The following is a 27956-nucleotide window of genomic DNA, read 5'->3' as shown; positions in this document are numbered from 1 at the left end:
TACACTGGCTATAACCAGGAAATATTAGCAGAGAATTTAAAATACTGGGTGGCTATAAATATGCACAGCAATAGGGAGATTGGGCACTCGTTCCCATTTATCCTTCCCTTCATGTTTTAAGGAAAGCCACTTAAAGCATCAGGAAGGAGGAAGATCATTCCATCAGGATCCAGCCTGGCAATGGGATAATTGTTCTTTCTGTGAAAGTATTCCATATTTTAATAGGTTATTAAATTAAAATGTAACGGATGACAGGTGATTATTAGAATTTATGGGCTGGACCAGTTTAAGAGGATGACTGGGATATTTATTCATCTTTAAAGATACTGGAAATGCTCCCATTTTATAAATCACCTTTTACTCTTTGTTGTGTCACCTAAAAGACCGTTCCACTCTTAATTAGAAATATATCCAGCTGGTGATCCTATAATTTATTTCATAGTATTCCCGTAGGAAGGGCTCACCTGCAGATGGCTGGGAAACATTCCTGTAGACCCTTCTTCTTAACCAAAGACCCCTCCAGGCAGTACATGATGATGTCCATCACCTTGCAAACAAAAATTACCATCAGCTGAGATCTCAGGGTCATCCCCCCCAAGCTGTGTCCGGCCTGGCTTTGAGCTGCTTTAGCTTGGGATATTTTCCCCAGCAATGTAAAATTTGTGAAACACAGACCAGATCCTTTCTAGTCCCGAAGCGCACAGCCGGGGCCTCACCTCCACCAGCAGGTCCACCACGTCGGAGGGCATCTTGTCGATGAGGATCTCGATGACGCGCAGGATCTCGCCCTTGGCGCGGGCCAGCGTGCTGGTGTGGATGTTCTGCTGCGACTGCGTGTTGGCCGCCAGCGCCGTGTGCCGGTGCACCTGGGCACCAGGGACACCGCTGGCACCGGGCACCGGCTCCGTGTGCCCCCCAAACCCTGTGTGCGTCCCTGACCGCAGCCTGGTGCCAGGTGCACATTGAGCTGCCAGCCCTGTCCTGCCCACGGTGCCCATCCTGGGAGAGCCCCAGCCCCGTCCTGCCCACGGTGCCCATCCCAGCAGAGCCCCCAGCCCCATCCCACGGTGCCCACCCCAGCCCCAGCCCCGCTCACCTCCTTGGCGATGGTGGTGATGAAGGCGGGCGGGCGGGCGGTGGCGATCAGCGACAGCGCGTGGCGAGCCGAGCGCGCCGAGTCGGCCGCGGGGCTCAGGGGCAGCCCCATTGTGATGCTAAGCGGCAGCAGCCGCACAAAGGCAGGCACAAAGGGAAGAAATATAGAGTGGAAAGATTAGAACCAGCTTATAATGTCAGTTCAAGGTCACCGGGAGCACTCCGGCAGTTCCAGTATAATGGACTCCCAACAAAGAGCGGTGATTAGGAGTCAGGGTGTTCCAGCATCAACCCCAAATCGAATAATTAACCATGAAGATTGAAAACAGTAAGTGCATCTGTCCAAAGTGGGCAAAAGGCCTTGTTAACAAATTATCTGTATGTGCTGAATACATATCACCCCACGGAGGCCCACGGCGTCTTCCCGAGGATTTATGGTTTGGTCTTTTACAGTATTTTAAACACAGCCTGAAAAATCCCCTGGCCAGAGTAATTCTCCTTAATTCAAGGCTTTTACTGGCTGTGACAAGATAAAAGCAAAAAGCAATAAGGTGCTAAGTACCCAGTAACTGCCAAAATAAAATTTCTATGCGCCCTGCACATTATCCAAAAATTCCCCAAAATGTAGGGACATGGAATCACAGCCAGTTTGGGTTGGAAAGGGGTTTTAAGGATCACCTATTCCACTACCCCAGGGTGCTCCAAGCCATGTCCATCCCAGCCTTGAACACTTCCAGGCATGGGGCAGCCACTTATTTTCCTGGATAACCTGTGGAAGGGGCTCCTCCTTCTTCCCTGTGCTCTCTGGCTGGTTTTTTTGGGGGAGAGAATAGCAGGAATTTATAATCCCAACCAGTTTATTCTCATTTCCTAATGTGCAGATTAGAATTCCCAAATGTGAAACTAAAAGGTGATGTCCCCATTGGCCTTTCCTTGGGAAACCACAAGTGAATGTAACTTCCAAACGGCTGTCCATGAGGTGTCCCATGACAGAGGGATAAGCCAGGGAAGGATTATCCCAGTTAACTTGTGGAGGGGCTGCCAAAGGCAAAGCCAGCAAACCTTTGGCTTTGGCAAGCCAGCAAATCTGGCTGCTCCCACCAGAGAACAGCCCAGGGAACCTGCAATGGTCCCGGGCCAGGCTGGCTGGGACTGGAGCAACCTGGACAAGCGGGATGTGTGTGAAACACAGCTTAACCCAGAAAGCACAAACAAATGGCTCCTGTCATCATCCCAGAGGCCCAGAACGCTGGGAGAACACTCTCTATCCCCAGAGCTGAGCAGTTTCCCTGGCACAGCGTCACCTCCGCGAGCCAGGGCGAGCTGGGCAGGGCGAGGGAGTTCCGAGCACCTGAGTTTTGCCTAACAGCTCGGATACTCCCTCGATTCAGCAGGGAAAAAAGAACCCCACTCGTTTCGCTGGTCAATAAATGTGATTCCTTCTTTTCTATCTAAAAGCAGAAGCTTGACATGAAAGCTCTTTAATAAAACCTCCGGGAGAGGCGGCGGCAGCTGCGCGCCGTTATTGTGTCCGCGGCAAATCCGGCACAAAGCGGGAGCTCAGCGGGGCTCCGCCAGGGTGAGCTCCACACTTAACCCCGGCACACATTGTTGCTCCATTTCTTTCCATCTCCCTCCATCCTGGGTCTGTCAGCAACGGAACAGGCCATTTTCAATCTAAATCTTGTTATGGATTAATAAGCAAACGCTTTCGCGCTTATTATGCAATTTATCATGAGGAAAATTGCGGCGGGCTCCTCAAGGCTCCACGCTGATCCCTTCATTTATTCCCTGCTCTTTGGAGGGAGAGCCAGACTAATCTTCCTGACAGCTAAGGGTGGAATCACAGCAGCACAAGGACTCGCTCCAGAGCTGAGGGCACTGGGATCCTGGAGCTGGGATTTACATGAAATGGGGCTTTGGGAAGGGACAAGGTGCTGGTGCCTCCTGTCACACGACACGGCATCGCTGGAATTCACACAAAAAACAACGGTAATCCAATTTGTCCATATTCCTCCTGCCAACACAGGACAAGGATCTGTTCATTGTATGCTGAGGAAATCCAAACTTACATAAAACGGGCTTAGAACAGTGTCAGAACCCTCAAGACTGAGGGATGTGGAAACACATTTCTGGGATTGGTACAGCCTTGCAGGTGCCATTTCAATTCTGTGTTTGTCAACAAACATTTCACAGAACCTGGGGCATGATCTGGGTTGAAAGGAACCTTAGGGATGCAACCTGGCTTTGGACACTTCAGGGACATCCATGGCTCCTCCCCACCAACCCCTCTCCAACGTGCCCCCGGGGTTGGCACGGTACCCACTTGGCCAGCTGCTTCTCGGCGTCGGCGCAGAGCTCGAGCAGCCCCATGAGCACGGCCGACACGTCCATGTAGGGCTCCCAGACGGTGAAGCCGCGGCCGATGAGGTCGATGGCGGTGCGGCGGATGGTGCTGTGCGCCGGGAGCCGCGCGCTGGCCGGCTGCAGCAGCAGGAACGTCAGCGCCTTGCCTGCGGGCGATGCATGCCAGGGGCTGTGGGGGGCTGTGGAGGGCTGTGGGGGGCTGGACCCGCCGTGGGCACGGTGCCCGCACCCTGCCCCAACCCACCCATGGGCAGCCGTGCCACCCTCAAACACTGCATGCAAATGCACTTGGAGCACTGTCACTACCTAAGAAATAACAGGAAATGCATTTTGAGGGGAAAACCAGAAATGGAATCCTGAATCTTGATCCGGGTCCTGCACACTTTGGAAATATTCATACTTCATTTAACATCCCCGCTTTTACTTACACATAAATGGAGGAGGGCAGTGCTGGCTGATAATTTAGCATTATCTCTCCATCATTATTTATTACCCTTCAATAGTGCTTCTTGTGGTAAAGATAATTGCTGATTTTATCAGGCTTTGCTTGGACTGTCCTCAACAAGTTGCTTGGTTTGTTTATTAAACAAGCCTCCTGGTTTTAGGACCGGGAAACACCAACAGAGCTTCTGTGGTTAACTCACACCAACCAACCCTGATCCATGTGAAACAGCCTCAAAATTCCTTCTTTTCATACCACCAGGTTGCTTTCCTGCCTCCAAACCAGAACCTTATTCAAAAGGTGCCTCCTGCACCAAACCCTGCCCTGTCCCCTCAGCACCCAGCAGCAGCCCTGAGCCAAAGGTGGTGCCAGGCAGGACATCTTTGTTTAAAGCTCTGCCCAGCCTGAGCCAAGGAATGAATATTGACAAAAGCATCCCGGCGCTAATGAGTTGTTCGTTAGGGCAATAAACGTGTCACATTAGAGTCGGGCGGACGAGGTAATTAGCCCTGGAACAGCTCAGCACCCGTGGTGTGCATCCCCAGTGCCCACTCACCAAAGCACAGCTGGGCACAATTGCCAGGGCATGCCATTCCCACTCACAGCGCTGCCAAAACACAGTTTATTCCAGGTGCTTCATCTGCACCGGCACATTCGCTCCTCACGTCACTTTATTAACCCACATGTGCCCAAATGCTCCAATTTATCACCTTGTGCCAGTGCACAGCAGCCCCAAAATGTCCTTCCTTGCCCTGGAATCTCCGTGAGCACACGGCTGCAGGCAGCCTTGTTATCCCCAGTTTGCCAATGGATTTTAAAAAATGAAATTATTTGCTGGGGAAAATCAATAGCCCAGGCAGGAATGAGCCACTGAGAACTCTGATCAAGATCCAACTAAACCCAAATGATGGACTCCAAGAATAGGATTTAACTTGATTGTGACCCTTTCTAGATGATTCTTTTCCCCTGATCATTCACAGAGAGACAGAAATTTGGAGAGCTGGGTTAAGATTCCATATCCCTTCCTCCCTTTCTGCTCAGTGGAGTTTTAGTCTTTTATTTTTACTCCACATCTTGTCTCGGGTATCAAATCAAGATAAACTGAAAATCACTTGGGTTTTTTTTGTATCATGATGATCAGATATTTGGTTTTTTCCCAGTTGCAATCACTCCCATCTGGAATTGCTCCAGGACACCCTGGGCTGGTGGGAGCTGTCCTTGCCCATGGGATGGATGGGGCAGCCACAGCTGTGCCAGGGCCTCTGGAAAGGGCTGTGATGAACCCAGGGGTTAATGCAGGTGCCAGGCAAGGGCACAGCTGGAATTCCTAGAGAATTCCACCCTCTCCAAAAGGCACACAATCCCAAACACCCTGCAGCTGATGGATTTAACCTTGCCCAGAGGAGCTGTGGATTCCCCACCCCTGGGCTGGGAGCATCCTGGGCCACTGAAAGGTGACAAATAACCAAGAACAAACCAGATAAATGCAGTCATTCTGCACTCCCTAATCCCACCCTTCTCCAGGCAAACTGACCGATCCCATCCCCATGGGATGCTGTGGGCATTCCCAGCCCGTTCCCACTCCCCAATCCCGCCCTTCTCCAGGCAAACTGAACGATCCCATCCCCATAGGATGCTGTGGGCATTCCCAGCCCGTTCCCACTCCATAATCTCACACTTTTCCAGGCAAACTGAACAAACCCATCCCCAGGACATGCTGTGGGCATTCCCAGCCCATTCCCACTCCCCAGTCCCACCCTTCTCCAGGCAAACTGAACAAATCCATCCCCATAGGATGCTGTGGGCATTCCCAGCCCGTTCCCACTCCCCAGTCCTGCAGCTCTCCAGGCAAACTGACCGATCCCATCCCCAGGGGATGCTGTGGGCACTCCCAGCCCATTCCCACTCCCCAATCCCACCCTTCTCCAGGCAAACAGAACAAATCCATCCCCATGGGATGCTGTGGGCACTCCCAGCCCGTTCCCACTCCCCAATCCCACCCTTCTCCAGGCAAACTGAACGATCCCATCCCCATGGGATGCTGTGGGCATTCCCAGCCCATTCCCACTCCCCAATCCCACCCTTCTCCAGGCAAACTGAACAAACCCATCCCCATGGGATGCTGTGGGCGCTCCCAGCCCGTTCCCACTCCCCAATCCCACCCTTCTCCAGGCAAACTGACCAACCCCATCCCCATAGGATGCCGGGGGCACTCACAGGTGTGCCTGGCCAGGGAGTAGTTGGCGCCGGCGCTGGTGAGGCCGAAGCCCTCGGGGATCTGGCTGGAGCTGCGGGGCCGCGTCAGCAGCTTGGGCGGCTCGATCTCGGCGCCGAACTCGGCGCCGATGACGCCCAGCAGCACGATGGCCGTGGCCTGCTTGCGCCGCTCCTCGTACGACGAGGACACCTTCTTGGGCTGGGGCAGCCCGGCCAGGCAGCCTGCAGGGACACACAGGGCTGGGCAGTCGGTGCTAAAAACACAAATTAAATATCCAATTTATTTGGTGGCAGCGGCACCGCGGCATCGACGCGTCCCTGCCAACGCCGGCAGTTTCGTACCTCCATTCACCTCCGTTCACCTCGAGAAAACTCCAAAAAATCAAAATATCCCTTCAAAAGCAGCCAAGAACTCACGGGGAAACAAAGCCACCAGCAATTTCCAGCTTGGTTTGCTCAGTGATAGAAGAATTCTATGTTCACCTAGTGATTTCTGCTTCTTGCTCACTTTGAATTGACAGGTTGCAACTTTAATTGGTTGATTTTTCATGATAAGTTCTTGTATGGTATATATATATATATAAAAGCATCTTTTTGATATAGGATCCATCACCACATCCAGCTTCCTATTAAGTGTCAGGATATTTCAATTTTAGGATAACAGCACACACCATTAAACCAAAGGGATATTTTCATACAGCAAAACGGCACCTATGGAATTACAAAACCACAATCGTGAACGGGACATAAAAGTGCAATATTTGTTATTAGTTTAACACAGTCCAGGGATTCTGAATGCCAAAAGCAGAGGAGGTTTTTTTATTTGGAGTAAAATCCCCAAAATCTGGGAAGAAATTATTGCAATGAACCTGCAGTCACTTATTCTGACAAATCAAGCCCACTCTCACCTAGATGTTCATTTCCAGCATCCTGGGCAATTCCCTACCATTTGTAGGGAATAAATGGGAATTCCCTACCATTTGTAGGGAATAAATATAGGAAGTTTTAATCCTTCCCAAGAGCTGTTTGCTGAGGAGTTGGGAGGCAGCACCTGGATTAATGAGGCACAGGGAATGTCTCTGTTAATGACATCCACGGGGCTCCGGAGGAAAACAAGGAATTCACCGAAATTTAGGAGCTGTGCTCAAGCCAAAAGGGAGAGAAAACCAAGGGAAACCTTAACAATGGGAAGGGAGGGGAAAAAAAGGGAAAAAATCGATAGCAACTGCCTTTGGAGGAAGAAGGATGCAAGGGGCTGGAACAAAGCAGGGCAGGAACAGCTGGAGGTGCCCAGGAGCCGTTTGTGCCGGTCCCACACCCCGTTAACCCTTTCTGCACACCACGGAATGCTTTGGGGTGAGGGATTTGGGGATCACCCCATCCCTCCGTGAGCCCAGAGTCCTCCAGGCACTATCCAGCCTGGCTTTGGACGCTTCAGGGATGGGCAATTCTGGGCCACAGAATCTGTATCAACCTGGAATGGTCAAAATAAAAATCCCACTGGGAATCCAGGAGCTCCCCTGTGCCAAGATATCCCTCCTTGTTCACCCCACAGGAAATTCCACCCAGGACAGGCTGGGAAAGATCCACATTAGCAATCTGGAATGTGACAGCTTGATCCTCTGCCTCAAACCCCTAAAATCCCCCAAATCCAAGAAATTCCAGCCTGGCCAAGCCAAGCCTCAGGCCCAGCAGCATCCCCTCTGGGAGCACACCTGGGAGGGGGGATTTCATCTGGCTGTGCCCGTTTGGTGTTGTGTCCCCACGCTGCGTGCCCCGTTAATCACAGCCCGGGCTGACACGCAGATCCATTTTCCTGACAGGGCCCTTGATCACCTATCACAGGCACAAAATTAATAACCTCCATGGCCCCGCCAGGAAAACACGAGGACAAAAACCACTGGGAGTGCAGCTGGAAAAATCCCAGTTCAGCCTGATGGAACCACAGGATATATCCCCATCTCAATATCCCAGCGCAAGCCCCAGAGCCCAGGGTGATGGAAGCAGGGGGGAAGTGCCCAAACCCCCCTGGTTTGCTGCAGTTAACACCCAGCAGCACGTGGCTCCCCAGCTCCCCTTAATTGGCTTTGCACACTTCTTGGGGAAATTAATTCCAGCCCAGCTTACAATAACAGGATTAAAGGCCCAGGAGATTCTCTCCGGGGTGAGCTGCACAGGGATCCCCGGGTGTGGGTGAAGGAGAGGGGCACTGCAGAGCCAGGAACCCACCCCAAAACCCAGCCTGGGCCCACAGCCCTGCCCTGAGCAGCCCTGAACCCCCGGGGCAGCCCCTACTCCGGGGTGTAGCTACACCAGGCTCAGCACTCACACACAGAAACACTGGGAACAGACATTTCACACGGATAATCATTGGCTCAGCACACACACAGAGCTGTGAGGGCTCTCTCCCAATAACCAGGAGTGAAAACATTGTTCAGGAATGCCGGTGACAAGGGAAATGCAGGAACAGGAGGAGATTTTACAAACCCTGGGCCATTCCTGGGTGCGCAGCTCCCTCTGCTGGTGCCGCAGAGAACGGCAGCCGGGCAGGGAGAATTTGGGAATTTCTCCCTCCCAGCCCATCTCTGTTATCTCTGCCATCATAACTCACTGCCCATTCCTCATCTCTAATACAACAACCAGTGCTCTGGAATATCTGAAATTCGAAATTGGGAATCATTGAATGGCAGAGCTCTTGAGGCGCTGGGAGTTGTCATGCATTAGAAATTACAGCTCAATTCCTTTAATTGCAGGTAGAAGGTGTGCTTTTCCACCCTTTATAAATGAGTATTTGTGCAGCCATTGCAGTTCAGTGGGATGGAATGGAGACATTCCTTTTCTGAGGGAACGTTTCCCTGTGCAGCTGCTGCAGCATCTGGGCACACGAAATGAAAGCACCGGGCCCATCCATCAGAACCTCCCTCATTTAAGGGATGTTATAATATGTCCAATTATATACAATATAATTATACCCAATATATATTATATATATTAACATATATAATATATAATTGGCATATATTACATATAATATAAGCCAATTCACCAAATTCTCAAATTCTGGTCACTGGAGCCAGGAGAATTTATGCTCAACTGGGAAAAAATGCTGCTGGCCATGTGTGAATTATTTAAACAAACATTTGGTCTGTTTTTAGTTACCCAAAAAAGCCTTTCAGGCATTAAAAGGAGATTTGAGGAGAGCCCAGAGTTTCTAAGTAAAACCCACTGGAGTGTATTAAGGATTTTCAGCTAAAATGTTTCACTCTCCCTAAGTTCTGAGGTGCAAATCCTTTTAAGAAATGACCTTGATAAGTGGAAGCTTTTGGGGAATCCCAAGTTGGAAAAGATCCTGTTGAGGGAAAAATAAGAATTTTTTCTGCAGTCCCAATACAAAGCTCAGTGTATCCCCTGAACCCAAAACGCAGCCCCCTTGGATCAGATCCCCCCTGGAACAGATGATTTGGGGAGCAGTTATTTCTGAAGGGCTGCCGCTGGCTGTGGGCAGTGCATTAACGAAGCGCATTAATTATCCCGGTGACATTAATGATGTGAGGGCTCACCTGCAGCGATGTCATCGTCGGCCAGGTCGTGCTCCTCCTCCTGGGCCTTGGCCTCAGCCCCTGTGGGCTCTGCGGCGGCGGCTGCGCCCTGCAGGGCCTCTGTGGGCACGCCAGCTGTAGGGATGGGGACACGGGGACACCGATGGAAGGGCATTTCCAGGGAAACAGCTCCTGGAAATGCTCTGGGTGCAGGGGGAATCTCAGCCCAGGATGGATGGCTGGGAATGTGGGGTCCCCTCGTGGATAATTGGGAATGTAACGTTCCTAGGATGGATAACTGGGAATGTGGGGTTCCCTCATGGATAACTGGGAATGTGGGGTTCCTGCATGGATAACTGGGAATGTGGGGTTCCTAGGATGGATAACTGGGAATGTGGGGTTCCCTCATGGATAACTGGGAATGTGGGGTTCCCTCATGGATAACTGGGAATGTGGGGTTCCCATGTCCCTGTCCCTGGATGGATGGCTGTCCCTAAGGGGTCCCCATGTCCCTGGATGGATGGCTGTCCCTAAGGGTGCCCATGTCCCTGGATGGATGGCTGTCCCTAAGGGTCCCCATGTCCCTGGATGGATGGCTGTCCCTAAGGGGTCCCCATGTCCCTGGATGGATGGCTGTCCCTAAGGGTCCCCATGTCCCTCAATGGATGGCTGTCCCTAAGGGTCCCCATGTCCCTCAATGGATGGCTGTCCCTAAGGGTCCCCATGTCCCTCAATGGATGGCTGTCCCTAAGGGGTTCCATGTCCCTGTCCTTCAATGGATGGCTGTCCCTAAGGGTGCCCATGTCCCTGGATGGATGGCTGTCCCTAAGGGTGCCCATGTCCCTCAATGGATAACTGTCCCTAAGGGTGCCCATGTCCCTGGATGGATGGCTGTCCCTAAGGGTGCCCATGTCCCCGTTGCCCAGGCGAGGCAGTGCCAGGGCTCTCACGGGAGATGACGCTGTCCATGTACTGGGGCAGGTACGGCGCCCAGGTGTCGATGGTCTCCTTGCGGCCCGCCTGCTCGATCCTGCGCAGCTCGGCCAGCAGCAGCGCCTGCGCCGCCTCCCGCACCTGAGGGGACACAACAGCACAAACACAGGGTCACCAACCACACTGACACTGAGCCTTAGTGCCATTCCTGGGAGTTAAACTGGGATTAACTGGGAACTGTCCCAGCAGCAGCGCCTGCGCCGCCTCCCGCACCTGCGGGGACACAATAAACACAAACACAGCTCCAGAGGGGCTGGCACCGAGCTCTAGTGCCATTCCTGAGAGTTAAACTGGGATTAACTGGGAACTGTCCCAGCAGCAGCGCCTGCGCCGCCTCCCGCACCTGCGGGGACACAACAAACACAAACACAGGGGCACCAACCACACTGACACTGAGCCTTAGTGCCATTCCCGAGAGTTAAACCGGGATTAACTGGGAACTGTCCCAGCAGCAGCGCCTGCAGCACAAGCACAGTTCTGATGCCTTCAGAACCACGTTCTGCACTGCATTGGTGTGTAACTCTGAATTTCATAGAAAGTGCTGGCAAGTTCTCCTCACACTTTAGTCACACTAAACAATCCTTTTCCAGAACCAGCACTGACAGTGTTGCAGCTTCAGTACCATAAAGCACAAACAACAGAGAATTGAGGAGAGCAATCTAGGAGAATGGGACCTCATCACCTGGAGATGGAACTGGACAATGAACCCCAGCATGGAAATGGAGCAAAACTTATAAAAGTGTGAAAATGGGTGACAGCCCTTGCACTGCCCAAGGCGCATCCTTTAAAGGCCTTTTATTTAGGGACAAGGACGTTGGAAAACATTTCACTTTAAACTTGTGCAGCACGATATTTAAAAGACAAAAAAGACTAAAAAGGACTCTCATATTAACAAGTACCTATGCTTTGTTGGACTCAAACCCTCCTTCTTTCTTGCAGCAGGAATAGTGATGAGCAACAGTAAATAATAGCAATAATGATATAATGATAATAGCGATAATGATAAGAAGCAGAGGGCTGGCCTCACCTCCAGGCAGCGATCCTGCCACCTCCGCGCCAGCATCTCCAGCAGGGGCGGCCGGAACTTCTCGAGCCCCAGCAGGTCGGGCAGCATCACGCAGTGCATGGCAGCCAGCTGGCTCCAGCCTGGGGAGCACACACATGAAATGAACCCCCAAAATCACCCAGAACGGGCCCTGAGCATCATCCGGCCCAGCCGCGTCCACCTCGGCTCACAATGCACAAACCCATCCTCGGTTAAACTTGTGCAAGCGGATCCGAGCACAGCTCATCCTCATCAGCACACTGCTGTCCTGATTTTCCACCTGAATTCTTTATTTCAGCACACTTAATCCAGGTGCATTCCTGCTACAGATCCGTGCAGGTAAAACCAGGAGAGAAATCCAGAGCTCAAATCAAAATGTCCCATATTCTATTCAATATATGTCCGATATTCAATTCAAATCTCCATCAGCACCAAAACTCAGATTTAAGGCTTCCCCAACAGGGAAACCTACCCCGGGTACCCTTGGGAGAATTCCCTCAGAAATCAAATAAATGATTTTAGAAATCAAAGAACAATGAGGAGGGGTTTTGGCTGAAGTAAAGGCCAAGGAGAAAAGTGAGGAAGGAAATACCTTCGTTGACTAAGAAACAGGAATGGAAAGCAGAGGTGTCAGAGTGCCCAGATTCCGTGCTGGAAGCAGCAGCAGGAGCAACTTGCAGAGGAAAGAAGAAGAAATAAAAAGAGAGAGAGAGAAAAAAAAAAAGAGGGAAGTGAGGAGAGCAGCAGCAGAAAAACGGGTTAGTATCACTGCAGAATGGAAAACAAGGGGATGGTCTTCAACTGAAACATTCAACTTAAAAATAAAACTCGGCTTCAAAATAACATCCAACTCAAAATAATATTGAACTAAATGAGAATTCCAGGTTTTCCAAGAAGGAAGAGGCAGACAAGCAGCTGCAGAGGAACATGGAGACAGTGACAGAAACTGGGATGTTTTGAAAAGACCCAAATACATCTAAATCAAGTGATTTTAAATATGTTTTTGGGCAGGTGGCTTTGGTTTGGCTTCCTGCTTGACTGTAAGTTAGAAACCCAGGAATTTTGCTGCTTCTTCTTGTGCTTTTCCCACACTTGCCCAGATTTGGAAGCTGTGCACCAAAGGGCAGAAAATAAACCTCAATCAGCCCGAGCTGCCCCATCCGTCACTCCAGGGTGTCCAGGATGAATTCCCAAGGGCTGCCTGGAATTTAACTTCATTCTAAATGGGCCTCTAGGCAAAAATGCAACTACAGAAATGCCAAAAAGCCTGAAGGAGAAGGACACAAAACCCTTTTCTCCAGGCCTTCCACCCCAGAGTGGCTGCAGTACCTCCCTTCCCAGCCCACTTGCATCAAATGTAGGGAAAGCAGAAATGACAGCTGCACAAAGGCACCCAGGCTGAAACTAAAGAGGTTTCTGCCTGGTTCTGCTCACTCTGCTCCAACGTGAGGAGCTCCAGCCAGCCAAGCACCGAGCTGGGATCACTGCCACAGGAACACTTTGGGATGGGCCTGCAGAGCCTGCAGCTCCAGGCTTCAGAGCCTCCTCAGAACGTGTGGGAGCACTTGAAACAGGAATGATGATGTCAAGGAGAATCAGCAGCTTGTACTGGCTCCTAAACCAGTGCTAATCCCCAGTAATTTCACGGAGGTTAACACTGCATTACTGTGTCTCCCATGCAGTAATTTCTTGGTAACAAGGTGTTAAACTCAGCTGCAATAACAGCATCAAGGGCAGCAAAAACAGCGGTTTTACCTTGTTTGATTTGCCCCTGCGCCGCATGGCTGGCCACGGGAGGGGGCGCCTTCACCTTGCCCATCTCGGGGGTGCCCGGCCGCGGTGGCCTAGATGGACAGAGACACACACCAATGGAGCCACCCATGCACCAACCAAAGCACAGCCAACCCTGCACCCCAGAGGGCCCTGCCAGGCCCCGGCAGCGCCGCCCCACCTGCTGGGCCCTTTCTTCATGTGCTCGCCGATGAAGGTGGCGTTGGTCATGCTCATGAGCGTGTTGGCCAGCGAGATGACGGAGAGCAGGTGCTGCGTGGTGACGGCCCGCGACACGCCGTAGGTGCCCTTGCCCAGGCCCTCTGTCACCGACACCCTCCTGCCCAGCTCCTGCGGCGCCGCCCTGCCCACGGGCTGGTTGTAGCCGGGCAGCATCAGGGACATGTGGCCGCCCCGCGACAGCAGGCCGAAGGACACGGAGCAGTGCGGCTTCAGCATGCCCAGGCGCTCCAGGCACAGCTCGTCCAGCACCGAGTTGAGCCCCCAGGCGTGCAGGCACGACATGAAGAGCTTGGCCGTGTCCATGGTCAGGTTGTACTCCAGCAGAGTCAGCGGCTTGGACTTGCTGGAGCGATACTCCGGGTCGCCGTCCTCCCTCCTCTGCCTCGCCGCCTCCTCGTCCTCGTCCTCGTCGTCCAGCAGGTGCTCCTTGATGTTCTCCTTGATGGTCTCCTTGACCTGCTGGAAGAGCACGGCGGCGCGCTTGCCGGCCAGGAAGGAGCCGCCCTTGTCGGCGGCGCCGGGCGCTCCGCGCGCGCTCTCCGGGGACGCGGCGCCCGCGCTGGGCCGCGCCGCCTCCTCCGTCAGCAGCTGGATGATCAGCGCCTCCACGTCGAAGAACAGCACGTGCACGTCGGGGTCCGTCACGTTGGTCTTGATGGCCTGCACCATCAGCGAGTTGTGCGAGTACTTGGGCAAGTTCCCCTGCAAGGGCAGGGCAAAGGGAATTCACCGCACAGGCAGGTCTGAAACACGGCCACTGCCCACAGACACCCCACTGCCAGCTACAAACAGCGCTCCCCAGGTGAGGCACGAGCTCACACCTCCTTCTCCTGAACCCCGGGACAGTGCAGTTATGCTCCAAGCAACAGCAAGATTGTTATGAAGCTTAAAACACATTCAATATTTGGAGGGTGAACTGTGGAATCAGTACATGGCACTGGGAAAGCAGCTGCTCAGCGTCACCCAGACCTGCAATTGCTGCACCCCTTGGGCACTCCCCTTCAGCCCGCCTTCTCCCTCCCAAGGGGAAAGAAGGCAGGAGGCAGGGAATGAAGGGAAAAAGCTGAAGGATGTCAGGAAGGAGACTGGAAACCAGAACGTGAACATCAGCTTTGAAGCATTATTGTCCCTAATCCCTTCATTCCCAACTGCATGAGGAGCCCACACACAAAACCCTGCAGGAACCAATGCAACATTCCCAGTTGTGCCTGGATCCAGCAGGAGCAGACATTTTTTAATGGAAACATGCTGGTGGTGCTCTAAGGAATGCTCCCACCACATCACTCGCAGATTTCTCTCCCAACAGAAGGCACAGAAAGGGATGTGTGGAGAAGCTGGGAACACCATGTTTGTGTTGCTCTGGCTGAGAACCTTTTGGTTAAAACGACAGAAATTTCCCGAATTTCAGCTCCTTTTATGAACGCAGCCCACGCACCTTGTCGGAGGCCTCGGAGGCCAGCAGGTTGGTGGCCAGGGTCTGCAGCTTCTGGTGGGCCACGTTCTTGAGGGCGGCCAGGCTGCGGCGGGTCATGGCCTGCTTCAGGTTGACGGCGGGGTGGCTGAGCGCGTCCACGGCCGCCGGCACGGCCTCGTCGCACGCGCTCAGGATCTCCACGGCCGTGATCCCCATCACACAGCGGTCCAGCGCCCCTGCGGGGGACAGGGACAGCTCAGCGCCCACCTGGCACACCTGGGGGGGGATAGGGAACCTCTGTGCTTCAGCTGGGCTCTGAAAGGATGGAATTCCCTGCTCCCATCAGGGTCACAAACCCCCAGGGGGAAGCTCCTCATGGAAATGTGCCCAAGGGTTTGAATTCTCCCTCTGTTGGGGAAGGTGGAACAGGAAAGCCTTACAGACAGGATTGGCTGGCAAAAGGTTGTGAGAATATGGGAACTATAAGGGAGATTGAGATGAAAGCCAGGTTTGAGATCCTTCAGTTACTGAACAACTGGAAAACAATGGCCTGGCCAGCTAAAGGTAATCCTCTTTTGATGGAACAACACCCTCTGCTTGCAGACAGGCCCAAGGGTCAGAGCAGACCCCACAGCTTGGCAGAAGGGCCCAAAGGGGAGTTTTTAGGGTTTAAAATGTAACACAGCGTGGTAATGGAATGATTCTTATAGGCTGTATGCACATGCTGTAGGATTTGTGTATTGTACTAGATTGGTTAGTGAGAATGAGAATATTCAACACAGAGGAAGATTTATGGTATTGTAAGGGGAACCTTGCTCTCTCATCCTCTTTACCCCTCTCTTTACTTCTGTTTGCTGCTCTGAGCTGTGCTGGCACACACAAAATAAAGGATATTATTTTTTTTTTTTACAATAAACCCCAATTTCCACAGCCTGGCTGCAGAGATGTCTCATCTCCATCCTACCCCCATCTCTCCTACATCCCTCAGTTAGCTCTAAGAGCAGATCTGTATTTCTGCATTTCAGATCCATGAGAAAGGGACCAGGCAGTCTGAGCTCACCGGTGTCCATCTGCCAGACGTACACGGAGCCGTCGGAGCAGCCCACCACCAGGTAGTCATCAGCTGGCCTCCACTTGATCACCTGGATGGGGAACAGGTGCCGGGACGCCAGCATGATGCACTTCTTCTCCCTGAGGCTCAGCAGCCCCACCGAGTGATCGCTGGCCACGGAGCACACGCAGTGCTGCACTCGGGCCTGGGGGGAAACACAAACAGATTAATCATCGTGCAGGGCTGCTGTTGAAACCTTTCCCCCGCTGGGCAAAGCAGGGTGACCAAACTCAGGCACCCACACCAGTGCTCAAACTCACTGGGAACAGAATTCCCTGACCAGAGATTCCCATCATGAAGAGAAAATGGGTACTGAACCCCATTTTGCTAAGCAAACTCCAGAGTTTTCAGCCAATGTCACTTTGTTCATTAAATTCTATTTATTAAGTTTCAAGAGGAAATATTGTCTCTAAACCCTATTTTAGGAGGTTTAATAAAGCCCCTATTTTCAACCCTTTACAGAATTAAAACATGGTGGAAGAAACCATAAATAACAGAATAACCAAGCTGCTCTTTGTGACTCTCTTGCAGAGCTGGGTCAGTGATGCACCCCCAGCATTCCACGTTGCATTCCCACCCTCCAGGAGCACTGAGGGTTATCTGGAGCACTGAGGGTTATCTGGAGCACTCACGCTGCAGTTTTCTGGTGGGACCAGCAGCTGGGTGATCTCCCCGCCGTGCACACAGAAGATATGCTTCATCTCTCCCGAGAAGATGTCCCAGATGATGACGGAGAAGTCCACCCCTCCCGAGATGAGGTACCTCTGGTCGTAGCGGGAGGACACCTGGTGAGGGTACAGCAGGCACGTCACCTTGTTCCGGTGGCCTCGCAGCGTCCTGTGAGGGGGCCAGCCTGCCAGGGCACAAGGGCACAGCAAAGAGAGGGAAATAGAGGTTCAACAGACACCTGCATCTCTATTTCAAGTGTTTGTTCTGCGCTCACACCCCAAACTATGGAGGTAATGTCACACGGAACCCACACACCCAAGCACAGCACAGGGATCCCACCAGGAACCCTGGCAGGTTTGCCCTCTGAGATTCCTACTGGAACATCAGCACCCTGGAACAACCCTGGACAGCACAAGATTGTGCTGCAGGAGGTTTTGAGATGCAGCAGCAGAGATGCTCTCTCACCTTATCTCTGCTCCTGCACCTCAAAAAACACCCAAACTGACCCCTCCTGGCTGGGCAGCTGCAGGGACTGCCAGCACAGAGGGCACAGCAGGTTTGGGGGTTCATGCTGCTCCCCCTGCAGCAGCTGCACGATGGCAGCAGGTTTGTGGGGCTGGTGCATTCCCACCCCTGCATGGCCGTACCTCGGCGCAGCATGTGCTCGCCCTGCAGCAGCTGCACGATGGCAGCAGGTTTGTGGGTGCATTCGCAGCCGTGCATGGCCGTACCTCGGCGCAGCATGTGCTCGCCCTGCAGCAGCTGCACGATGGCAGCAGGTTTGTGGGGCTGGTGCATTCCCAGCCCTGCATGGCCGTACCTCGGCGCAGCATGTGCTCGCCCTGCAGCAGCTGCACGATGGCAGCAGGTTTGTGGGGCTGGTGCATTCCCAGCCGTGCATGGCCGTACCTCGGCGCAGCATGTGCTCGCCCTGCAGCAGCTGCACGATGGCGGTCTGCGTGGCGGGCACGATGACGATGCTGCCGTCCTCGCGGCCGCACACCAGGCGCCCGTGGGCCGGCATGTAGACGCTGGCGGTGACGCGCAGGGGCTCGCTGGCGTTGGCCACCATGCTCAGCTGGTCGATGATGCCGGCGGGCCGCGGGCTCAGCTGGTCAAAGGCCTCCTGCAGGGACCTGGACGTGGCTGCCGGCAGGCCTGGGACAGGAGGGGAATACAGGGATGGAGCTGGGAGATGCAATGGGATGGTGAAGGTCTCCCCTGCCCACTGGGGGATTCTCTGCTGGGAATGGAGTCACTACAGCAATGCTCATTAAGATCTGGAGCATATCTGGTAAGGTGAAGTTACAACTCCTGCAAGGAGGTAACAATGAAACCCCAACTTTGTGCACAGCACAGCTTTACCCAGCACAAACACACAGAAAGCACAAGGACCTGGCTATGGCTGAGGCACCTTTTGCACCTCATCCAGCACAAACACACAGAAAGCACCAAGCTCTGGCTATGGCTGAGGCACCTTTTGCACCTCATCCAGCACACACAGAAAGCACCAAGCTCTGGCTATGGCTGAGGCACCTTTTGCCCCCTCATCCAGCACACACAGAAAGCACAAGGACCTGGCTATGACTGAGGCACCTTTTGCACCCTCCTGCTGCTCCAGGCTGTCGGGCACGCTCCAAATGCACAGCCTCCCCGAGGAGTCCCCTTGGATCAGGAGCCTGCAGGAGAACTCCCGCTGGCCACAGAAGAAGCGAGTCACTGGAGGGCAGATCAGGAGCTGTTGGAAAGATAAGGAACCAGCTCAGAGCAGGCACGAAGCACGTGCCCAGCTCCAGGCTTCCCTCCCTTCAAAGCAGGGCAAAGCCAACACAGCCCCTAAAGGGATGTACCTGTTTCTCTGCTCTGTCCAACACGCTGTACAGCAGCGGTGGGATCAGGTTCTCCACTGCCTTCCCCACATCCCTGCGGAACGAATCGCTGGCTGGGAGGCAGCTGGGAACACAGAAAGGACATAACACATTTATATTAATAACACTCCTTGCATTTAAAGAGTGATTGCCACAGCTGGACATCATGGGTGATGCTCCCATCCTCGTGCTCTGATCACACGAGGGCAAGGAAGGAGCTCCCACATGGTTCATGTGGGATATTCAAGATAAAACACTATCACTACCAGAACACATGAAGATATCAGAAAGAAAGTATTTGATTTTATTCCTGTAATTTTTAATTGCTTTGATGCCAAATTTTGAATTAATTTTATAGCTTTATATTGACATGGCCGATATTTCAGCAGTTCTTCAAATCAATCACAGATTAAATAAAGGGGGGTATTCTTCTGTTGAGTACCTGGCTGGGAGTTTATAGATGAAACTCTGTCCATCCTCTGTCCATACAATCACTTTATCAGCTGCCACAAAGTCCCCACCAGTCCAGGTCTGCTCGTTTTCACTGGGCACTGAACATAAGAGGGAATAATCTCCAGCATCAAAGACCTGAGAGGAAACAAAGTCTGCGGTTATGAACCCATGAATTAAATATTAAAACGCCCAGGCAGCAGCTGGTTTTGGGTTCAGTATCACAGAATCATGGAATGGTTTGGGTTGTTAAAGCCATTTAGGGCCATCTTGTTCCACACCTCGCCACGGGCAGAGATTTGGGTTCAACATCTAGGAATACATTAAACAGATGCATATTTACACTGAATATTTGTGTATTTCAGTGAAGGGGCACACTGAAGAGACCTGGATTAAGCCATGGATGCCCCATGAGGTTTATGGGGGTTCCTGAGGGAGGGGGCCGTGCCTTACCCGCCAGTACTTGGAGCACACGACGAGCAGCGAGCGCTGCGTGAAGGCGCAGAAGGAGATGCTCTGGCAGTTCTCGCAGTAGATGGGCTTGGACTCCTCCTCAAACACGGGCGTGGTGTCCTGGGGCACACACACACACACACACACACACACACAGAGCCAGCCCTCAGCGCTCCTGCAGTGCCAGGGGACACCCAAACCCTGCGCAGGTTTTACCCCACAGCCCCTCCTAAGCAGATCTGCAGAGCACGTGGTGTCCCCCTGCCTTAATCCCCAGGTTCCCCAGATTAGTGCTGCTGACCTTGCAGCCGGGGAAGCACATCCCACTCCCTGTCACTGGGATTCTCCCTCAGCTGATCAATGTATTCTCCATGAAAAAAACTTTGATTTGCCCCTGAGATCTGGGGCAAATCTCCTTTAAGACTTTTATTCATTAGTACCCAGGAAATGGCAAATAACAGGGAGCTGGAGATAATGCCATAGAATGAATATTCCTAAAAATTGTATGGTCTGCTCAGCAAAATATTAACCCAAATTACTACATGGTACAAATAAAAAACAGAGCTGGGAAAATTGGACATAATCCTACACTTCATTTGGAAATCGGTTCTCTGAGAAGTATTAGGAATACTGGAAACCAGTAAGGGCAAATTCAGTCAGTAATTTTCCACGGGAATAGGAAAAAGGCCATCAGCAGCAGAATAGGAGGGACAGAAGCCTCCATGCCACCAGAAGTGCCTGTGCCTACCTGCATGCGACTGACCTCCGAGGTGATGATCCAGACCTTGAGGATGCCAGTCACGGACACGGCCACCACAGTGTCCTCTGGGAAACACACAGTGAGCCTGGGGCACAGACAGCTCCCCCCTGGCTTCCCAGGGAACCTGGGGCTGCCCCTGCACCCCTGGCAGCGTCACCTTGTGTCCTGTTGGAGCGGATGATGCTCATGGAGCTGATCCAGTCAGGAGAGATCTTGGATATCAGCGAGTAGAGAACCTCCAGGCTGGTTGCATCCACCACCAGGATTTCAGGATAGTGTCCATGGCACAGGAGCCTGCCTTCCCGCTGCGTGCCGACTGTGAACTGATAGAACTGCAGAGATGGCAGCAAACAGGGGTTAGAATCCATGCAGGGCAGGATTAACCCATCCTGGCCTGAGGGGTGCCCCCAGACCCACCGTGCTGCCTGCAGAGCTCACCTGGATGCCCGTGTGCGCACAGGCCAGCTTGGTGAACTCGATGCACCTCCCGTCGTTCACATCCCACAGGCACATCTCCCTGGAACACAGGGAAAACACCACGTGGAAAACGAGCACTTCGAACCCTTCGCGCTGCGGGGACTTCACTGGAACCATTTATCAGGGATTAGGTCAGTTGTATTTAGAGAAACTCAAAATCAACTGGATTTTCCAGTCCTCCTAAATCCACACAACCTCCTGCTCCCTGTGAGGATAAATTACAGAACCTGAGCAGCTACCTGCTTCTACCATTCAACTGCTGCTCTCTGATTAATACATACAACCAATCAAAAAGTAAATGTATTTGCTGAGGAATTTGATCTCAAGGATAAAATTCAAACACAGCATTGAATATATGGATAAACTGGGCACAAGTTCCCATTATTGCACATAATAAACACTGAGAAACTCACCCACTCTCTGATGCACTCACTATATATTGCTTTTCACTGGAAGCTGAGGCCTTGGATAAACAAGTAACTGAGGCTGTATGACCAAAGAGCAGAGCTCTGGGATTGATCTGGGAGCAGGGAAAGAAAACAGGCAGTCAAAATCACACAAATGGCCACAACATCCATACCCCAGCTTCCTACTTCATGTCTTATATATGCATTCATATGTGCACACACGTTTAATTAACACATCATCGAATGGATCATCTTGGAAAACTTTTGGCTCCACACAGGAATAAGAATTTGGGGGGAAAAAGCATTTTGCAAACTCCTCTCACTATTTACAAATCAAGAGCTGAATTTGGCTCAATTCAATTTAAATTGAGTTTGGCCAAATATAAAAGACTGTGCTGCACATTAAGAGTTTTCCCCATAAATCCATAAGTAAGGGGAGACCTCAGAGCCCCTTGCAGTGCCAAAAGGGGCTCCAAGAGAGCTAGAGAGGGGCTTGGGACAGGGAATAGAGCGCCAGGAAAAGGAGGAATGGGATATCGAGAAGGGACTCCTTTCCACAACACCATATTGAACAGCCCAATTAGAAGGCAACTGGTTTAGAGCAGCTCCAAGAAATTGGAATGAGTTAAACAAGGTGCTGCTCCTGTAGGAAGCCCAAGAGGCAAAGCCCCTCTTTGTAACCCGTGAAAGCGCTGCGGGCAGGGCAGAGCGGCTGCCGGAGCATGGGGACAGGGAGCACAGGCCGAGGGAAGGGCAGCGCAGAGCGGCTGCCCGAGCACGGGGACAGGGAGCACAGGCAGAGGGAAGGGCAGCGCAGAGCGGCTGCCGGAGCATGGGGACAGGGAGCACAGACCGAGGGAAGGGCAGGGCAGAGCGGCTGCCCGAGCACGGGGACAGTGAGCACAGGCAGAGGGAAGGGCGCTCCGTCACCTGCAGGTCAGGAGCCAGGTCCCAGAGGCAGATCTGCCCGTCGTGGCAGCCGGTGACGATGACGGAGCCATCGACGAGCAGCAGCGAGGACACGCAGTGCGTGGGGGCGCGCCGGCCCCACAGCACGATGGGCAGCACCAGGCTGTTCCCGGCCATGGCCACGGCGCGCCTGCAACCCAACAGCGCCACAGCATCAGCAAGGGCTGCTCCCTGCCCTCAGGGGTCTGCCAGCTTTTCAGCTCACGTTTTTCTGTCTTTACCCCTCATGTTTGTGCCATCTTTTCCCCTCATGTTTCTACTATCCTGTCCCTTCCTGTCTCTGCTGTTCTGTCCCCTCATAGTTCGGGCCCTTTTCCCCTCACGTTCCCTGCTCTTTTTCCCCTCATGTTTCCTGCTCTTTTCCCCTCATGTTTCCTGCTCTTTTCCCCTCATGTTTTTGCCATCTTTTCCCCTCATGTTTCCTGCTCTTTTTCCTTCATGTTCCCTGCTCTTTCCCTCTCATGTTTTTGCCATCTTTCCCCCTCATGTTTCCTGATCTTTTCACCTCACATTCCCTGCTCTCTTTCCCTCATGTTTTTGCCATCTTTCCCCCTCACGTTCCCTGCTCTTTTTCCCTCATGTTTTTGCTATCTTTTCCCCTCACATTTCCTACTCTTTTTCCCTCATGTTCCCTGCTCTTTTTCCCTCATGTTTTTGCCATCTTTCCCCCTCACATTTCCTACTCTTTTTCCCTCATGTTCCCTGCTCTTTTTCCCTCATGTTTTTGCCATCTTTCCCCCTCAGGTTTCCTGCTCTTTTTCCCTCATGTTTTTGCCATCTTTCCCCCTCAGGTTTCCTCTTATTTTCCCCTCGTGTTTTTGCCATCTTTTTCTCTCATGTTTCCTGCTCTTTTCTCCTCACATTCCGTGCTCTTTTCCCCTCATGTTTCTATTCTTTTTTACTTCATGTTGTCCCTTTCATGTTTCATCTTGTCCCCTCCTGTTTCTGCCATTCTGTCCCCTCATATTTCCCACCCTTTCCCCTTCATGTTTCCTGCTCTTTTTCCCTCATGTTTTTGGCATCTTTTCCCCTCACGTTTTCTGCTCTTTTCCCCTCATGTTTTTGCCATCTTTTCCCCTCATGTTTCTGCCGTCTTGTCCCCTCCCATCTCTGCCATTCTGTCCCCTCATGTTTGCCACCATTTTCCCCTCACATTTGGGAGGCCCCAGGATGCAGCAGATGGGGAGCAGCAGAAGGACAGACAGACATGACCCCCCAGGTAGGAGGCAATTTTGCTGTTTATTTACTTTATGAGGGTGTGTGTGTGTGTGGGGGGGAAGGCTGCAGTCTGGCCAAAATCCAAAATATTATCCTTTAAACCAACAGGGAAAGGAGTAAAAATTGGGGGCCAAACAGCACATCCCTGTGCACACAAGGACTTTTGCCCAAATCCCTCTTTCTAGAGTAATTTTGAAGTCACAAATGTTTTAAACCCTGAGGCTGAAGCAGTTTTTGTACCCCTGATGTTGTTATGTCCCTGCTACACAGACATTCATGTTGGAATATGGAATATCCTGCCTTAGGTGAAATCAACCTTGTATAATCCACTGGATGCTGGCCATTCTCCAGCAGGAAATGGGTCCAGCACTATCTTTACAGCAACATTTCAGATATTCTGAACATATTGACACAAAAAACACAGTGGAATTTCAGTTGTCCCTGGGCCAAAACGATCTCAATGACTGGGAATAGCAACTCGAGTTGTGGCAATAAAACCCACTTGAGTTTGCACAAGATTTAAACCCCACAACAACCCTCTGTTTGTGGTAGCAACATTCCCAGCCTGCCCATGCTGTTAGAACGGAGGTTTTCTTATCGGTGAAAAGGTCCTGTTAAATTAATAACCAAACACTCTTTGTGGATTATCTTGTGGAGGTTTATGCTCTGAGCTCACCCCGGCTCAAAGCAGAGCTCTGATTTAGAGGAGGATGAAATATGTGGGTTTTTGTGGGGTTTTTATAGCTATATATACGTGGAGTTTTCACGGGTCTGTAAACCTGTTTCACAGCACTTCAGAGGGGATCAATCTGAGTTATGACAGCAAAACTGGGCTCACTCTGAGCTGCACAAGCTGATCCATTCCAGCAGGAATGCCTGTCATTTCTCACGCGTGTAAAAGCACAGGAGCTGTGACTCGGTGTGATGGGCGCTGCCACCCTGCGCAGGCAGGGAGCTGGAATGTGACTGTGTCCGTGGAAAAAAGGGGGAAGGGAGCGAGCCAGGGCAGGGCAATGAATGGCTAAGGATTACACGTGGCTCCCGGGAGGCTCCTGGCAAGGCAGGGATCAACTCTGGCGTTTCCACAAAATCACCAAATCACTGAGATCACATCAAATCACCCTTCCCAGGCAGGCAGCTCATTTCGGGCAGCCCACTGGCCCCTCTTCGTCAAAAGCTATTAAATTAAAGCTCGGTTGTAATGGTCAGGATCAATAAAGAGCAAAAATCCAGGCTTTCTGCACACTGCAAACCACACCTGGCCCTGCAGAGTTAATTGTTATGCAATGCTGGATCAATTGCTCTGTCTGGACCATCACAACACAGCAAGAGAAATTAATGCAGCATTTTAAACAACATTTTAAACTAACCAAGAGCTACAATTAAAGCAGGCTCATTTGCAGGGAAATCATCATAAAAACGGCATAAAAGCAGGAATAAAGTGTCCAGATGCAACAGACCAAAATGCAAATATCAACAACAAGAACAAAACCGCCCACACAAACATGAATACCCACTCAATTTTTGTGAGGAAACAAACCAGAAACGACTAAAGCAGAGCTGAAAAACACAAAAATCCCTTCCCACCGCTCCCAGTTCAGGGAACAAGTCCCAGTGTTCCTGTGTCACAGGGCTGTCCAAAACAGCTGCATTTTTCAATAAATACAGAAAGACCCCTGCTAGGGGCCAGCATTGCTGCTTGAGATCATGTATTTAACAATTCTGCATTTAGAACCACTTCTGAGCACTTCCTACCCACCCCACTCTGAATAAAGGGAATTTTCAGAAGGAACATACAGGAGGGTATCACAACACACAAGAGCACTAGCACACAACAAACCCTAATGGATTTGGGATGTTCCATGCAGAAACCACATTATCAACCCCCTGACAGTCCCATTTCAAGCCCAGGTCTCAGAGGATTTCACAGCAAGGCTCTGGGAGAGAGAGGGAAAAACAAAAACTACCTCTTTCCTTCTAGTTTGGGACCGTGGCAGCGCAAGGCCTTCATAAAAAACTTCCTTTTCAGGAAAAGCCACATCCTGATTGCCCAGGAATTTGGGTTCCAGAGCTCAGCCCCAGCACACACCAAGCGCAGCCCCTGGCAGCACCAAAATGCCTTTTTGTCGGAAAACAATCAATAATTCCATTTTTTGACATCAGTGATGACAAAGTGCAGGAGCAAATCAGCACTGTCCCAAAAGCAAAAAAAAAAAAAGGGAACTTGGAAACACAAAATGGAGATGCCACGAGTACAATTCCTCCTGTGTCTCCATGGGGTAAATTGGTGTCTATCCATAAGCACCAAAATCCTGGTTTTCCTCCCAGAACACAATGGAGCAGATTATTGTTATTCCACGTACACAGGGATATACCCACATCATCCTTGTATTTATTTCCTCCCCCTGAAATTTTCTCACATAAAACCTTGCATGTAATAATAAATAAATAATATAGAAATAATTGTACTCTTAGACATACAGCAAACGCAGGGATGTGGGAAAGACATAACAATATTGTACAATTAACAGAACAAATGCAGGGTACAAAACCCTCCCAAAAATAGGATTTTTAAATTATTTTAACAGAAAGCAATTATTTAAATGAGGAAATGAACAAAAAAGAATGTTAACTAATGTGTGACTCTTTGAACTGCTCTGCTTGAAGGTGGGACTTAGGCCCATTTAATCCCGGATCAGTTCCTATTTCAGTAAAGCCACTAAACTGATTTTTCAAGTACAAGGAGTGAAACACTGAATCCAAGACTCCAACCCTTTCCAAGCTGTCTACCCAGAAATCCACACTGTGGATTTTTACAGAAAAGCCCCCAAACAAAACAAACCCATGGGAGGAAGAGGTAAAGCAAAAGTAACCCTGCCTCTGTTACACCAGAGCAGCTCTTCCCAAACATTGGCATTTCCACCGAGGAAAGAATTAATCACAGGATTTGTGTGCAATAATCTGCCCCCAAAACACGAATAAATAGCACTGAACAGTGTTAAATAGTATAACATAGCTATGAATGGGCTATTTAGGCATTTTGGGAAAATCTAATGATTTTAAATCTAATGACGGGTTAGACTTTCTAATTGTTACTTAGGGATGGAGAGGGAGAATACAATGAGAACACCTTCCCTGGGTATGCAGGAGCTTCCAAACCCAGAGAGAGAACAAAACACTAATTTGGGGCACGAGAGTGGAGTTAATTAACACCTTGGGAAGCCACTTGCAGGTTTTCCCGGTGCTTAATTTGATGGCACACTGAAGCCACTGTAATTTTTCCTGTTTCGAACTGTCACCAAGGACAGTTATCCAAAGCAGCTGGAGCACCCCAAATCCCATCCCTGGGTGCCAAGAGCACCGCGTCTGGCACGGGAAAGGGAAATAAACCCGGGCAAGGCTGCGAGGTAGCAAAAAATGGGCATTAAAAGGCATTTAACCCTCCCAGAGAATCCATTCCTGCCAGGAGCCTCTCCGTTAGCAGCGATGGAAACCTCCATCCATCCATTAATAACCCGGTGCTCGCTTTGAGGTGAGCCCTGACGGAATCCCAAAGCCCATCGTGCTCCGTTACCGCTGTCCCGGGATCCCTGGCTCCCTGGGCTCCGGCCCAGCCGGGTGTCGGTCCCGGACCGCCCGGCTCCCCGCGCCTGCCGCTGCCGCAGCCTGCTCAGCGCTCCCGGCGCAGGGGATGCTGCGGGGCCTGCGCTCGCCCCGCGCTCCCGCCGGCAGCGAGCCGCTCTCCCGCCCCGGTCCCTGCCGCACCTGCTCGGTGCCGGTGCCGGTGCCGGTGGCGGGCGCTGTCCCGGCCCGCGGGTGTCCCGGGCGCCGCGGCCCCGCCGCGCTCGGTGCGGCAGCGGCCGGACGACAGCGCGTCACGTGACACTGGCGCAAAGCCCCGGCCGGCGCGCTTGACGGCAAAGCGCCGCCGCCGTGGAAACCGCCGGGTGACGCTGAGGGAGCGCGGGGAAGCCGCCGGTGATTACTTGCTTTAAAAATTAATTCGTTGGTTAGCGATTGCTGCGAGGCTTTTGAATTACAGCAGGCGAGGGTAGAGTGCTGGGGATATTCCTGGTGTTTAGCAGGAAAAACGGAATTATGAGAGATCTTGAAGTGACATTATGAAGTGGCCCTCAGGGATGTTCTGAGGGGCGGGGAGCCTGCGGGATGTTCTGAGGGGCGGGTGTGCTGCTCATGGTTCTAAAGTATGTTGGGAACTTGTCAGAAATGACGCTGCGAATTGGGTCGGAGAAAGTCCTGGATTGAATTTTGGTTTTATTTTGTGGTTATTACAAGCACTTATATCTTATTTCCCCTCTGTTGGCTTCGGTGTTTATTTCACAATTCTTTTCCGTATCGCGACGGCGCGACTTTATTAAAAAGCATAATTTCAGTAAGGTGACAAAAATTTACATCAGTCATCCCCATAACGTCACCAAAAAACGAGTT

At 51.6% G+C, this 27956-nt stretch overlaps 1 protein-coding gene across 3 annotated transcripts in view; it reads right to left on the bottom strand.

The window, feature by feature from the left end:
- WDR7 (WD repeat domain 7) overlaps positions 1-27397 on the bottom strand; it is a 35850-nt gene extending 8453 nt beyond the window's left edge. For 2 of the 3 annotated variants that reach the window (XM_064736762.1, XM_064736763.1), the window contains exons 1-25: positions 27273-27397; positions 22251-22419; positions 21327-21433; positions 20875-20953; positions 20594-20768; positions 20425-20501; positions 19677-19796; positions 19216-19361; positions 18756-18858; positions 18502-18643; positions 17815-18063; positions 16869-17089; positions 16186-16381; positions 15147-15361; positions 13650-14413; positions 13454-13542; positions 12291-12371; positions 11681-11799; positions 10611-10734; positions 9682-9795; positions 6122-6343; positions 3422-3608; positions 1097-1214; positions 717-866; positions 465-547 (exon numbers count right to left, since the gene is read on the bottom strand). In XM_064736762.1, coding sequence (XP_064592832.1) covers positions 465-547; positions 717-866; positions 1097-1214; positions 3422-3608; positions 6122-6343; positions 9682-9795; positions 10611-10734; positions 11681-11799; positions 12291-12371; positions 13454-13542; positions 13650-14413; positions 15147-15361; positions 16186-16381; positions 16869-17089; positions 17815-18063; positions 18502-18643; positions 18756-18858; positions 19216-19361; positions 19677-19796; positions 20425-20501; positions 20594-20768; positions 20875-20953; positions 21327-21433; positions 22251-22406 — 4037 coding nt within the window. In that variant the 5' untranslated portion in view covers positions 22407-22419; positions 27273-27397. The remainder of the gene's footprint in view (positions 1-464; positions 548-716; positions 867-1096; positions 1215-3421; positions 3609-6121; positions 6344-9681; positions 9796-10610; positions 10735-11680; positions 11800-12290; positions 12372-13453; positions 13543-13649; positions 14414-15146; positions 15362-16185; positions 16382-16868; positions 17090-17814; positions 18064-18501; positions 18644-18755; positions 18859-19215; positions 19362-19676; positions 19797-20424; positions 20502-20593; positions 20769-20874; positions 20954-21326; positions 21434-22250; positions 22420-27272) is intronic. The other variant, XM_064736764.1, reaches the window with a different exon arrangement.
- Positions 27398-27956: the final 559 nt, after the last annotated feature.

This window comes from Zonotrichia leucophrys, chromosome Z (assembly GCF_028769735.1).
Source record: "Zonotrichia leucophrys gambelii isolate GWCS_2022_RI chromosome Z, RI_Zleu_2.0, whole genome shotgun sequence".
NCBI classification, from domain to species: Eukaryota; Metazoa; Chordata; class Aves; order Passeriformes; family Passerellidae; genus Zonotrichia; species Zonotrichia leucophrys.
This window is presented reverse-complemented; position numbering and strand designations above follow the sequence as displayed.